Source organism: Scomber japonicus, chromosome 13, assembly GCF_027409825.1.
Source record: "Scomber japonicus isolate fScoJap1 chromosome 13, fScoJap1.pri, whole genome shotgun sequence".
NCBI lineage: Eukaryota > Metazoa > Chordata > Actinopteri > Scombriformes > Scombridae > Scomber > Scomber japonicus.
Window position 1 is genome coordinate 4,289,376 of NC_070590.1, and position 14,048 is coordinate 4,303,423.

At 42.7% G+C, this 14,048-nt stretch overlaps 1 protein-coding gene across 1 annotated transcript in view; it reads left to right on the forward strand.

Annotated features, from left to right (window-relative positions):
* Window positions 1-12,106, forward strand: part of LOC128371779 (tectonic-like complex member MKS1) — a 30,489-nt gene extending 18,383 nt beyond the window's left edge. The window contains exons 3-18 of the mRNA XM_053332154.1: window positions 116-168; window positions 285-452; window positions 1,278-1,378; window positions 2,396-2,524; window positions 3,292-3,396; window positions 4,376-4,484; window positions 4,581-4,637; window positions 5,496-5,538; window positions 6,111-6,173; window positions 6,270-6,340; window positions 6,437-6,506; window positions 7,651-7,758; window positions 8,722-8,855; window positions 9,765-9,847; window positions 11,275-11,372; window positions 12,003-12,106. Of these exons, the coding sequence (XP_053188129.1) occupies window positions 116-168; window positions 285-452; window positions 1,278-1,378; window positions 2,396-2,524; window positions 3,292-3,396; window positions 4,376-4,484; window positions 4,581-4,637; window positions 5,496-5,538; window positions 6,111-6,173; window positions 6,270-6,340; window positions 6,437-6,506; window positions 7,651-7,758; window positions 8,722-8,855; window positions 9,765-9,847; window positions 11,275-11,372; window positions 12,003-12,106 (1,496 nt within the window). The remainder of the gene's footprint in view (window positions 1-115; window positions 169-284; window positions 453-1,277; window positions 1,379-2,395; window positions 2,525-3,291; window positions 3,397-4,375; window positions 4,485-4,580; window positions 4,638-5,495; window positions 5,539-6,110; window positions 6,174-6,269; window positions 6,341-6,436; window positions 6,507-7,650; window positions 7,759-8,721; window positions 8,856-9,764; window positions 9,848-11,274; window positions 11,373-12,002) is intronic.
* The last annotated feature ends 1,942 nt before the right edge of the window (window positions 12,107-14,048 follow it).

A 14,048-nucleotide genomic window follows, 5' to 3' on the forward strand; every position in this document is an offset into this window, starting at 1 on the left:
GAGGAAAGGAGGAAGGAAGGATATGAGTAAGGAGGGAGGGAGGGAGGAAAGGAGGAAGGAAGGATACGAGTAAGGAGGGAGTAATAACTTGATATGTGTGTTATTCTGTCACCAGGTGATAATGAAGAGGAACTAGTGATCGGCTGGCAGGAGAAACTCTTCAGTCAGGTAGAACTTAAATGATAATAATAATAAACTTTACATAGAAAGCAACTTAAAGATCAAGAGTCATAGCACTTTACTTTATCCCACCATATATCTCTCTCTGTCTGTCTGTGTTCCAGTATGAGATGGAGCTGTTTCAGAACGAGGCGGCATGTCAGACTCCTCTGGACCGGCAGTATCACACCGAGGTCACGGCCCTGAACAAGACCAAGGGCCGACGAAACCGCAGGATTTTCACTTACACTGATCACGACCGCTACACCAACTGTCTCCCCTTTCACCAACTGGTAGGTACAGCTTTGTGATATAATGCCAACTACATCGTCTAATAATTCAGCAGAGGAAGACTAAAGCTAAAAATGTTCTTTTCTTGTGTGTTTAATTAAGTGTTAAAGTCAGGTGGGGAGTTCTGGTCCTCTGAAATGCAGTCAACGCGGAAGTAACTTAGAGCTGCATTCTATCAAAAGGCCACCAGGGGGCGACCGTCTCTATACAAGTCAATGGAGAATTCACCAACTTCTCACTTGATTTCTAACCTCAGTAAACGTTTTCAAAATGTGTTTATGGTCTCAATCGCTAGTTTAAAGCCTTCTTCAATGCAGTATGATGTTCATTTGGGACATTTTGGCCTCCCTGATTTTATATGTGACGATAAAGCAGGGTATGCATTAGGGCGTGGCTACGTCCTGATTGACAGGTTGATTGACCAATGTCCTCGAGATCCAGCCCTCGCAACCATAGCAACCTCCCCCGCTCTGCCCATGGCCCCGCCTCATGCCCATATAAGTAGAATCCGTGTTCTTTTTTTCCCAGCATGCACCTGAAATTTTCAAGATGGCGCTGCCCAGATTCGAAACTATTGGCTTCCGAGCAGCAGTCCACAAACCAATGGGTGACGTCATGGATGTTACGTCCATTTCTTTTATACAGTCTATGGTTAAAGTCAAAATTGAATGTTGTATCTTACCAGCGAATGCACCAGTCTGAAGTCTAAAAAAAGAGAAAATGGAGTCAAAATTGCTTGCTGCAAAAAATGAACATGAAGCCCTTAATTCTACAACTCATGTCAGTAACTGTGATTGTAAATAGTTTGTTGTTTTTGACCCCAACAGCAGCACTGCACTGATTTACTGACCACCAATAAATCCGGCCCCTCCTTCCTGGCTGAGAGGATGGCCGGTGTGAGACACAGACGACAGGAAAGACGCACCATGTGAGTGAAACACCAGCGAAATGAATCATGATAGTCTTCAAAATGCCTGCGATAACCACTGGAAGGAAGAAGGAAGGAAAGGAGGGGGTGAGGAAGGAAGGGAGGAAGAAGGAAGGAAAGGAGGGGGTGAGGAAGGAAGGGAGGGGGGAATGAAGGAAAGGAGGGAGGAATGAAGGAAAGGAGGGGGCAAGGAAAGGAGGGGGTGAGGAATGAAGGAAGGGAGGAAGAAGGAAGGAAAGGAGGGATGAAGGAAGGAGGGAAGGAAGGGAGGAAAGGAGGGAGGAATGAAGGAAAGGAGTGGGGAAGGAAGGAAGGAAGAAGGAAGGAAAGGAGGGGGTGAGGAAGGAATAAGGAAGGATAGGAGGGAGGAAGAAAAGGAGGAAAGAAAGGAGGAAGGAAGGGAGGAAGAAGGAAGGAAATGAAGGATGAAGGAAGGAAGGAAGGAAAGGAGGGCTGAAGGAAGGGAGGAAGAAAGAAAGAAGTATCCTTCCTACATAAGGAAGGAAAGGGGGGGTGAGGAAGGAAGGAAAGGAGGGGGGAAGGAAGGGAGGAAGGAAGGAAAGGAGGGATGAAGGAAGGAGGGAAGGAAGGAAGGAAAGGAGGAAGAAGGAAGGAAAGGAGGGAGGAATGAAGGAAAGGAGTGGGGAAGGAAGGAAGGAAGAAGGAAGGAAAGGAGGGGGTGAGGAAGGAATAAGGAAGGATAGGAGGGAGGAAGGAAAGGAGGACGGAAGGGAGGAAGAAGGAAGGAAATGAAGGATGAAGGAAGGAAGGAAGGAAGGAAAGGAAGGAAGGAAAGGAGGGCTGAAGGAAGGGAGGAAGAAAGAAAGAAGGATCCTTCCTATAGAAGGAAGGAAAGGAGGGGGTGAGGAAGGAAGAGAGGAAGGAAGAAAAGATCAAGAGTCATAGCACTTTACTTTATGCCTGTTTAATACACTGTACCTGCATTTAAATTAGACACTTTTGGAGCCTTTTAATAAACTTCAGTGTTGTTAATTTAATTTTCATTTTATTTTGTAGGGACTCTAACATCCCTAAATCAAAGATCGTCAACTTCGAGCCCACAGAGGAGTTTCTGAGGAGCAGTCATGTGGTGAACAACGCCATGCAGACTATGCATATCATGGGAGACCTGGGCCCCACTGGAAGGTAAGACCGCTAACACTAATACCTGCGATCTGTCATCCATTCATTCATGATAACTGATGGATGGATTAACTTACTTACACTTGTAGTAATATAGATGTTTCCTGTGTTACTACAAAGAAAATCTTGGTGGTGTCAAACTCATTTTTATTCAAGGGCCACATACAGACCAATGTGATCTCATGTGGGCCGGATCATTAAAAAGATGGAAGGAAAGAAGGAAGGAAGGAAGGAAATAAGAAGGGAAGGTAGGAAAGACAGACAGTGAAGGATGTACAAACAGATGGAAGGAAGGGAGGACAGATGGAAGGAAGGAAGGAAATAAGGAAGGACAGAAGGGAGGAAGGACAGAAGGGAAGAAGGAAGGAAGGAAGGACAGAAGGAAGGAACAAAGAAAGGAAAAAAGATAGGTAGGGAGGAAAAAAGGAAGGACAGATGGAAGGAAGGGAGGAAGGAAGAAGGAAGAACAGAAGGAAGGAAGGAAGGAAGGAAGGAAGGAAGGAAAGAAGGACAGAGGAAAGAAAGAGAAGGAAGGACGGAGGAAAGCAGGAAGGGAGGGAGGGAGGAAGAAAAAAGGAAGGAAAGGAGGGAGGGAGGAAAGAATGACAGATGGAAGGAAGTAAGGAAGAAATGAAGGAACAAAGAAATGAAAAAGGGAAGGTAGGAAGGACAGATGTAAGGAAGGAAAAGAACACAGGAAGGAAAGTGGGCCGGTTCTGTGGTTCAGTGGTGATTCTCTCTCTTTTCTCTTCATGTCTTTGCTCCGTTAGGTTGGGCCAGACAGAGAATGAATGCTTGCTGTTGACCATAAAAACAGACGGCAACGGAGTCCTCATCGTAAAACCCGACTTCAACAACGGCAAAGAGCCTTACAGGTAAGTTCAAGATGACTCAAGTATCAGCTGATCTCCTTTAAATGATAACAACATGTTTTAAAAGAAGTTATAACCTGTAAATTAAAGCTGCTCTATGTGTTTGAGTCTAGACTGATAGTACTTAATTCTGCTGTTGTCCTCGAGTCAAGGAAGGAAGGAAGGAAGGGAGGAAGAAGGAAGGAAAGGAAGGAGGAATGAAGGAAAGGGGGGGAAGGAAGGAAGGAATGAAGGAAAGGAGGGGGGAAGGAAGGAAAGAAAGGAGAAAGGAAAGGAGGGCCTAAGGAAGGGAGGAAGAAAGAAGGAAGGGAAGAAGAAGGAAGGAAAGGAGGGCCTAAGGAAGGGAGAAGGAAGGAAGGGAGGAAGGAAGGAAGGAAAGGAAGGGAGGAAGGAAGGAAGGAAAGGAGGGAGGAATGAAGGAAGGATAGGAGGGAGAAAGAAAGGGAGGAAAGGAAAGAAGGAAGGACAGAGACAGGAAAAGAGGAAGGGAGCAAAGAAGGACAGAGGAAAGAGGCAAGGGAGGAAGGACCGATGGAAGGAAGGAAGGAAGGAAGGAAAGAGGGAACAGTCAATAGAGGGGGTTTATTTGACCCGGGAGGACGACAGGAAGCTTAAGGAACTAAATAATAAAATAAGTGCTGTTGTTACATTCCTTTCTTCCATCTTTCCTTCCCTCTGTCCTTCTCTCTTTTGTTCTATCCTTCCTTCCTTCCTGTCTTCTTTTCCTTCCTTCTTTCCTCCCTCCCATTCTTCCATCTTTCCTTCCTTGCTTCCCTCTATCCTTCCTATCTTCTTTTCCTTCCTTCCTTCCTTCCTTCTTTCCTGCCTGTCTTCTTTTCCTTCCTTCCTTCCTCCCTCCCTTTCTTCCATCTTTCCTTCCTTGCTTCCCTCTGTCCTTCCTATCTTCTTTTCCTTCCTTCCTTCCTTCCTCCCTTCCTTCCTCCCTTCCTTCCATCTTTCCTCCCTTCCTTCCCTCTGTCAGGATTGTAACCGACGGGGAGAAGAAAGACGTTTGGCGTCTTACTGTGGAGAATATTTCCACAGCCATGAAATCAGAGGACAAAGAGAGGGAGCAGAACATGTACAAAGACGTGAGTTCATCTAATAAGGAAATATATCTAATGTTCATAGTCAGATTACTGTTGATATAAAAAGGAAGTGACATGAACACTTTTCTCTGTTTCTAGCTGTATGTGAGACACAAGGAGTACCTCAACAGCCTCGTCGGACAGGACTTTGAAATGGTGAGTCATTTATTTATGTATGAATATTCAGGAAGTGGTCGTTATGGTTTCCCAGAGCCTGAAGTTATATTCTGAAATAGCTTGTTTTTGTCCAATTTAACCAAAAAGCATCAAATCCTCACATTTGAAAAGCTGGAACCAACAAATGTTTGAAAGTTTTGCTTGAAAAAACAATGTTAGAACAAATATGACCACTAAAAACATGATATGAACAGCTTCTGAGGAGGAAGGAAGGGAGGAAGAAGGAAGGAAAAGAGGGATGAAGGAAGGGAGGAAGAAGGAAGGAAAGGAGGGAGGAAGGAAGGGAGGAAGAAAGAAGGAAAAGATGGAGGAAGGAAGGGAAGAATAAGGAAGGAAAGGAGGGAGGAAGGAAGGGAGGAAGAAGGAAGGAAAAGATGGAGGAAGGAAGGGAAGAATAAGGAAGGAAAGGAGGGAGGAAGGAAGGGAGGAAGAAGGAAGGAAAGGAGGGAGGACGGAAGGGGAGAATAAGGAAGGAAAGAAAGGAGGGAGGAAGGAAGGGAGGAAGAAGGAAGGAACAGAGGGAGGAAGAAGGAAGGAAAGGAGGGAGGAAGGAAGGGAAGAATAAGGGAGGAAAGAAAGAAAGGAGGGAGAAAGGAAGGAGGGAAGGAAGGAAGGAAAGAAAGGAGGGAGGAACGAAGGGGGGAAAGGAAAGAAGGTAGGTAGGAGGAAAGAAGGAAGTTCATGGGGAGGAAAGAAAGAGACAAGGAGGGAGGGAGGAAAGAAGGAAGGAAGGACAGAAGGAAGGAAGGAAGGAAGGAAGGAAGGAAGGAAGGAAGGAACAGTCAAAACCGATAACTTCTGATAGTTGTCTATAATACTCTCATGTCTGTCTTTTAGCCTCCTGCAGGTATTCTGCGTTACCTGATGAACGGAGAGATCGGTGAGTCATCATTGTGAATTCAGACATTTTCTTCTAAACACATTAAATAGGTCATAAATGTATTTCTAAAAAAGGTGTAAAAAGCATTTCAACCATTTAGATTTGAATTGTGGAGCTAGGCTTCACAAACTGTGTTTCAACATTTCTGTGTTCAGGATTTAGTGATTAGCATAAACCCGCCCCTGCTGCTGTAGAGGTATAAATACATTCAGCACACACTACTACTACTACAGTCTACAGTTAGCCAGTTAGCTGAGTTAGCCGCCGAGCTAGCAGCCGAGTTAGCTGCCGAGTTAGCCGCTGAGCTATCAGCCGAGTTAGCCGCCGAGCTAGCCGCCGAGCTAGCAGCCGAGTTAGCCGCCGAGCTAGCAGCTGAGCTAGCAGCAGAAAGCTCTCAGACGTAGCGTCCATGTTTCTGGTAGAGGTGGTGACTTTGATTGACAGGTGACACTTGGTAAGGGGCGGGGCTTCAGCGTTTGGGAGCAGAGAAAGAGGCTGATTTTTACACAACTTTGAAGCCTTATTTCATATATTTGACATTAAACCTCCTTCTTCTTCTTCTCTCTTCTCAGTCTCAGCTAAAGGCTTTGAATACGATAACTTATACATCCACTTCTTCATGGAGCTGCCCAACAGTAAGTCATATTTTAACATTTAACATAAAAATAACTCCACCTAAACTAAACTCAGTGTATCAGGTTAACTTCTATTATCTCTCTTGTATATTTCAGATTGGTCCAGTTTGCCGTTCCAGTCTCACTCCGGCGTAACGCAGACCTGTCGGACTAAAACACGCGGCAAGGTTCGTACTCAGGAAGCTAAAGAACATCATCTAACCCTTCAGAGAGGAAACTTTATAAACGTGTTAAACTTTATTAAACATTTTATCTCCTAACAGGACAACGTAGCGTTCTTCAGTTACCCCTTCAGCTTCGAAGCTTTCTACATGAGTGAAAAAGAGAGTGAAGGTTAGTATCAGCTTACTTTCCTTCCTTCCTTCCTTCCTTCCTTCCTTCCTTCCTTTTTTCCTTCCTTCCTTCCTTCCTAAAGGATTTGTTTCATGCATATATTTATTAAGGTACATATGGAGCATATTTTCCTTCCTTCCTTCCTTCCTTCCTTCCTTCCTTCCTTCCTTCCTTCCTTCCTTCCATCTTTTCCTTCCTTCCTTTCTTCCTTCCTTCCTTCCTTCCTTCCTTCTTTTCCTTCCTTCCTTCCATCTGTCTTTCCGTACTGTCTTCTTTTTCTTTCTTCTATCCTTCCTTCCTTCCTTCCTTCCTTCCATCTTTTCCTTCCTTCCTTCATGTCTTATTTTCCTTCCTTCCTTCTTTCCTTCCTTCCTTCCTTCCTTCCTTCTTTCCTGTCTTATTTTCCTCCCTTCCTTCCTTCCATCTGTCTTTCTTCCCTTTCTTCCGTCTTTCCTTACTGTCTTCTTCTCCTTCCTTACTTCCTTCCTTCCTTCATTCATTCCTTCATTCCTTCCTTCCTTCTTTCCCTTTTTTCCTTCCTTCCTTCCTTCCATCTTTTCCTCCCTTCCTTCATGTCTTATTTTCCTTCCTTCCTTCCTTCTTTCCCTTTTTTCCTTCCTTCCTTCCTTCCTTCCTTCCTTCCATCTTTTCCTTCCTTCCATCCATCCTTCATGTCTTATTTTCCTTCCTTCCTTCTTTCCCTTTTTTCCTTCCTTCCAGTTTTCTTTTCTTTCCTTCTTTCCCTTCCTTCCTTCTTTCTTTCCTGTCTTATTTTCCTCTCTTCCTTCCTTCCATCTGTCTTTCTTCCCTTTCTTCCGTCTTTCCGTACTGTCTTCTTTTTCTTTCTTCTATCCTTCCTTCCTTCCTTCCTTCCTTCCTTCCTTCCATCTTTTCCTTCCTTCCTTCATGTCTTATTTTCCTCCCTTCCTTCCTTCCATCTGTCTTTCTTCCCTTTCTTCCATCTTTCCTTCCTTCCTTCTTTCCCTTCCTTCCTTCCTTCCTTCCTTTCTTCTATCCTTCCTTCCTTCCTTCCTTCCTTCCTTCCTCCCTTCCTTCAGCTGTGGGAATATAGTGTTTTTTAAAGGATGTGTTTCATGTATATAATATTTATTATAATGGATGGATTTTTTTCTCCTTACTTCAGACGCGGTTCTCCAGTGGCCTGTGTTGTACTTCAAGGTTCTTTCTCTGGACACATGGCAGCGATATCGAACTGAAGGCTACGGATATCTGCTTTTCCCTGCCATGCCTGGTCTGTAACTATGACAACACAATCAGAGCCTGTTGAATATTTTGTCAATTAAAAGATTTATTTTTACTTGAAATGTCAAAAAAGAGGTCCATTGTATCAACTCCAGTTAAGAACCACGCTTCTTACTGATGTCCAAAATCACTTTTATTCCTCTTTAGTTATGGGACACCATGAAAACTAGAAACAAACAAAAGCATTTCAGCAATCATACATACATCAATCCATTTCTGTGATACAAGTACCCAACAAATTAACCAAAATAATTATTCTACCGTGTGTGCCTTGTAAACCAGCAGTAGATAAGTTGCACATCACAAAAGTCCACCGCACCATCATCCTCTCTCATCTCTCTCTCTAACTCTAATTCCCGCTCTCAACATCCGGCAACATGTAACCCAGACAGGAAGTGGTTGCTCACAAAACATTCCTTCAAAACAAAGGTTTGGCAGAAAACCATGACCATAAAGTATATAAGCATATACACACACATATAAAATAATAAAAAAAAGGAATCAGATATCAACATATAAATTACACACTGACCTCCTGTGTTGTCATGGCAACCCATAGAACAGTATTATGAGCATCAGCTACGTCCATTATATAGAGTTTCATATACAATGTTCTTGTTCTGTATGTTCAAAACCCCCCAAAAATGTAGTTTATTATCATATATGACAAAGAAAAGCAGCAATTAACCACTTAACAATTATCAAAGTAGGTGCAGTTAATAATATATACACTGATTAATTAGATTCATTGATTAATTGACAGATATTTTCATCTTAACATTTACAAAATATACTTTATATTTAAAATCTAAATTTTGGTTATTTAATTTCAGAAGTGATTTCACTCATTTGAGGAAAGTGTTAGGATTAGAAAAGCTGAACTAATCATTAATTAGTGTGTGTGTGTGCGTGTGCGTGTGCATGTGCGTGTGTGTGTGTGTGTGTGTGACAGGTAAACACACGATGACCTGTCATACGTGGCGCCCCCTTCAGACAGGAACAGTTTCTGCTCTGAGACGTTTCTTTATCGGAGGGTCTCCAGAGCTTGAAGACCACAGCTACGTCAGAATACCAGGAACCTTCAAGGTACATATGGAGCATTCCTTCCTTCCTTCCTTCCTTCCTTCCTTCCTTCTGTCCTTCCTTCCTCCCGCCCTCCTTCTCCCTTCCTTTCCTCCTTCCTTCCTCCCTCTTTCCTTCCTTCCGTCCTTCCTTCCTTCCTCCCTCTTTCCTTCCTTCCGTCCTTCCTTCTGTCCTTCCTTCCTTCCTTCCTCCATCCCCCTTTCTTCCTTCCATCCTTCCCTCCTTCCTTCCTTCCATCCTTCATGTCTTATTTTCCTTCCTTCCATCTGTCTTTCTTCCCTTTCTTCCATCTTTCCTTACTATCTTCTTTTCCTTCCTTCCTTCTAGTCTTCTTTTCTTTCCTTCTTTCCCTTCCTTCCTTCTTTCCCTTCCTTCCTTCCTTCCTTCCTTCCATTTGTCTTTCTTTCCTTCCTTCCTTCTGTCCTTCCTTCCTTCCTTCCTCCATCCCCCTTTCTTCCTTCCTTCCTTCCCTCCTTCCTTCCTTCCATCTTTCATGTCTTATTTTCCTTCCTTCCATCTGTCTTTCTTCCCTTTCTTCCATCTTTCCTTACTGTCTTCTTGTCCTTCCTTCCTTCCTTCCTTCCTTCCTTCCTTCCTTCCTTCCTTCCAGTCTTCTTTTCTTTCCTTCTTTCCCTTCCTTCCTTCTTTCCCTTCCTTCCTTCCTTCCTTCCATTTGTCTTTCTTCCCTTCCTTCCTTCTTTCCTTCCTTCCTTCCTTCCATTTGTCTTTCTTCCCTTCCTTCCTTCCTTCCTTCCTTCCTTCCTTCCTCCGTGAATGAAGATGACTTTGACCCTCCTGTTCTGGTTATATGAGGCCTCTAAGTGATTTAACATCTGTAAAGCTACATTTATAAGTATTGTGGATGGATATTTAATGCTTGGTTAATAATACTAATAACTATTTTTATATCAGGGAGAGAGGCTGAGTCGCTTCGGCTTTTGCACTGAAACCACAGGAAGTGTCACCTTTAACCTGCACTGCATCCAGCAATCCAGGTAAGATTCAAGATTCAAGATTCAAGATGCTTTATTTGTCAGTCATCATGTCAGACATGTGAGTGAGATATAGTACTCAGGTCTCAGGATTCGAAAATAATTTAAATCTAATTAAAAACAGCTAAAACAGGCTAAACATCATATACAGGATAAAACATATAGTTGAAGTGCATTAGTTTTAAAAAGAAAAAAAAAGAGAATTGCAGCATCACAGACAGGTGGTTTAAAGTGCATTAATCAAGGCAGAGTCCGAACAGTTTAACAGTCTCACAGCATCTGGGAGAAAGCTGTTTCTCAGCCTGGAGGTTTTTGCTCGGATGCTACGTAGCCTCCTGCCCGAGGAGAGAGGGACAAACAGTTCATGTGCCGGGTGGGTGGTAGATAAAAGCATGTTCACATTAACCCAATACTGAAGATTAAAAAAAAACACATTTCTTGGATTTGTAAAGCCTGACACATTTATTAGTTTCACCACTACAGTAATAAATCTGTAAGGTAAGCAGCTAAATCTGATTCAACTTACAAATTAATTTACAGCTCTACACTGTTATTACTTTTCCCATGGTGCAAGATGTGAACATCAGGAGAAAGAAAAAAGGAAAATTTAAGTTTGACTAACCCTCCTGTTGTCCTCGAGTCAAGGAAGGAAGGGAGGAAGAAGGAAGGAAGGAAGGAAAGGAAAGGAGGAAGGAAGGGAGGAAGGAAAGGAGGAAGGAAGGGAGGAGGGAAGGGAGGAAGAAAGGAAGGAAGGAAGGAAGAAAGAAAGAAAGAAAGAAAGAAGGAAAACTTAAGTTTGATTAACCCTCCTGTTGTCCTTGAGTCAAGGTAGGATGTGAGGAAGAGGAAGGAAAGGAGGGAGGAAGAAGGAAGGGAAGGATGAAAGGAAGGGAGGAAGGAAGGAAGGATGGAAGGGAGGTAGAAGGAAGGAAGGAAGGAAGAAAGGAAGAAAGAAAGAATGAAGGAAGGATGGAAGGCAGGAAGAAGGAAGGGAGGAAGGAAGGAAGGATGGAAGGGAGGTAGAAGGAAGGAAGGAAGAAGGAAGGAAAGATGGAAGGGAGGTAGAAGAAAGGACGGAAAGGAGGAAGGAAGGAAGGGAGGGATGAAGGGAGGAAGGAAGGAAGGGAATGAGGGAGGAAGGAAGGGAGGAAAGGAAAGGAGGAAGGAAGGGTGGAAGAAGGAAGGGAAGGAAAGAATGAAGGTGACAAACACACATCTAGATAATGTCAGCGTGGGTATTTTTAATGTATAATATTATAATGAAATATTTAATTTACTATCACAACTCATCATTTTGATTCATGTTTTAGTTTCCTGTTCCTTTCCCTTCCTTCCTTCCTTCATGTCTTATTTTCCTTCCTTCTTTCCTTCCTTCCTTCTTCATGTTTTAGTTTCCTGTACAGCAGCTGATGTTAACGTTTCTGTTTCAGGGCTTTCGTCGACGCCGCCATGTTGAAGAAAAGGAGGCAGCAAGTGTTCGACCAGCTGGGAGGATTCAGTCAGCAAGGAGCCGTCTGCAGCATCCTGGGTAAAAAAAAAAGAGTCACTCAGATTTTTCAGAGGAAGGAAAGGAGCAAGGAAGGGAGGAAGAAGGGAGGAGGAAGGAAGGATGGAAGAAGGAAGGGAGGACGAAGGAAGGAAAGAAAGAAGGGAGGAAGAAGGATGAAAGGGAGGAAGAAGGAAGGAAAGGAGGAGGGAAGGAAAGAAGGAAGGAAGGGAGGAAGGAAAGAAGGAAGAAGGAAGGAAGGAAGGGAGGAAAGGAGGAAGAAGGGAGGAAAAGAGGAGGGAGGAAAGGAGGAAGGAAAAAAGTAAGATGGAAGGGAGGAAGAAGGGAGGAAAGGAGGAGGGAAGGAAAGAAGGAAAGAAGGAAGAAGGAAGGGAAGCAAGAAGGAAAGCAGGAAGAGGGAAGGAAGGATGGAAGGGAGGAAGAAGGGAGGAAAGGAGGAAGGAAGGAAGGGAGGAAGGGAGGGAAGGAAAGAAGGAAGGATGGAAGGAAGGAAGGGAGGAAGAAAAATGTATGATGAACTGTAGTTTTAGATGTTATATGTGAAACAATGAGACAGATATTAATATACTAAACAGGTTTATCTTTTTTTTTTGATTGTTTGTAATTACTACTTTAATTATTTGTTTATTTATTTTTTTCTCTCTCCATCAGAGGCTTTCCAGAGAGCCAGAAGAAAAATGCAAGATGCCAGAGAAAGTCTTCCCAGAGATCTCATCAACACCACGTCTCACCTTCACATCGAATCCTCGGCCTAGGAGTTAAATATATATATTAAATTAATACAACTTCAAAGTTTAGAATAGGAGATAATGTAACCAGGAAGTAAAGGTGACTAACATACTGGAAAAAGGGTCATATTTGTGAGAACTGATAAGTAAAGTTGAGCAACATCAAGCATTTCATTCTTTGTACGTTCTGTCTCAGATTTATAGATAAATAGTCTCATTTTCAGTAAAGCTGGAAAAACCTAATAAAATCCTTTTATTAATATTTGGATTGTATATTTTCCACCGTTGGATTTAAACATTAGGATCATATCTGCTCTAAACTTTTTATATGAACACTATTTTGTGTATTTCTGCCCACAGCCACTGGAGTTAAAGGACAGGAGTTAAATATCTTTTATATATATGTATATAGTAGGAAGGCAATAAGCATCAGAGTTACTTAGTTGCAGGTCATATTATGCTTTCTGTATTAATGACATTTGTTCAGCTGTAGTACGTTTTGTGTGACAACGTGCATTTTTGCTTTATGTGATAATAAAAACTGACATCATGCAACTGCTTGTAGCCTGTTTTGAAATCAATATGTTTTAAGGAAGAAAGGGAGGATGGAGAGATTAAAGGAAGAAAGGGGGGAAGAACAGACTGAAGGAAGGAAAGAAAGAAAGGGAGCAAGGACAGATGGAAGGAAGAGAGGAAGGACAGATTGAAGAAAGGAAAGAAGGAAGAAAGAAAGGGAGCAAGGAAAGATGGATGGAAGGAAGGAAGGAAGGAAAAGAAGACAGGAAGGACAGATGGAAGAAAGAGACAAAGGACAGATTGAAGGATGAAAGAAAGAAAGGGAGCAAGGACAGGTGGAAGGAAGGGAGGAAGAACAGACTGAAGGAAGGAAGAGAGGAAGGACAGATGGAAGAAAGAAAAGAAGGAAGAAAGAAAGGGAGCAAGGACAGATTGAAGGAAGGAAGAAAGAAAGGGAGCAAGGACATATGGAAGGAAGGGAGGAAGAACAGACTGAAGGAAGGGAGGAAGAACAGACTGAAGGAAGGGAGGAAGGACAGATTGAAAGGAGGAAGGAAAAGAAGACAGAAGGAAGAAAGAAAGGGAGCAATGAAAGATGGAAGGAATGAAGGAAAAGAAGACAGGAAGGAAAGATTAAAGAAAGGGACAAAGGACAGATTGAAGAAAGGAAAGAAGGAAGAAAGAAAGGGAGCAAGGACAGATGGAAGGAAGGGAGGAAGAACAGACTGAAGGAAGGAAGAGTCCTCTCAGATGGAAGAAAGGGAGCAAGGAAAGATGGAAGGAGGGAAGGAAGGAAAAGAAGACAGGAAAGACAGATGGAACAAAGGAAAGAAGGACGAAGGAAAGGGAGCAAGGACAGATGGAAGGAAGGAAGGAAGGAAGGATCTAAAATAACCACTGACCACAACTCAAGTTATATAAATCTGTAAAAGGAAAAAAAGGGACTAGAAATACTCCAATTAAAAAAATAATTATTAATTTTGAAAGCAAGACTCTGACATTTTTTGTTGTTGTTCAAAATTAGCAAAAAAAACAAACATAACAGTGATTGCATGGTGAAGAGGGTCAAACTGTAGCTAAAGCACCCTTGGGTGTTTTCTGTCTGACAGTCAGGACATCATTGAGATCCCAATCAAGCCTTTCCTCTCCTGCTACATTCAAAACTATCGGAAACGACGGCTTCACAACCAGTCACGCCCCAAAATCAGTTATAATAAATCTGTAAAAGGGGAAAAAACGGGAGTCGAAATTAATCAACAACTACACTGAAACATATCAATCAAGTAGCGATCATCCATCCAATTGTAATCGTGATAAATCAGTATCGCGTTATCAACTATTCCTTATCGAACCTTCCGACTCAATAGGGAAGTTGTCAAATTTCCCTGATTACCTTGAACGCACCACATCACAATCGCCATTCTCCATCTTTTCCTCCTGCAGACCGAGCAAA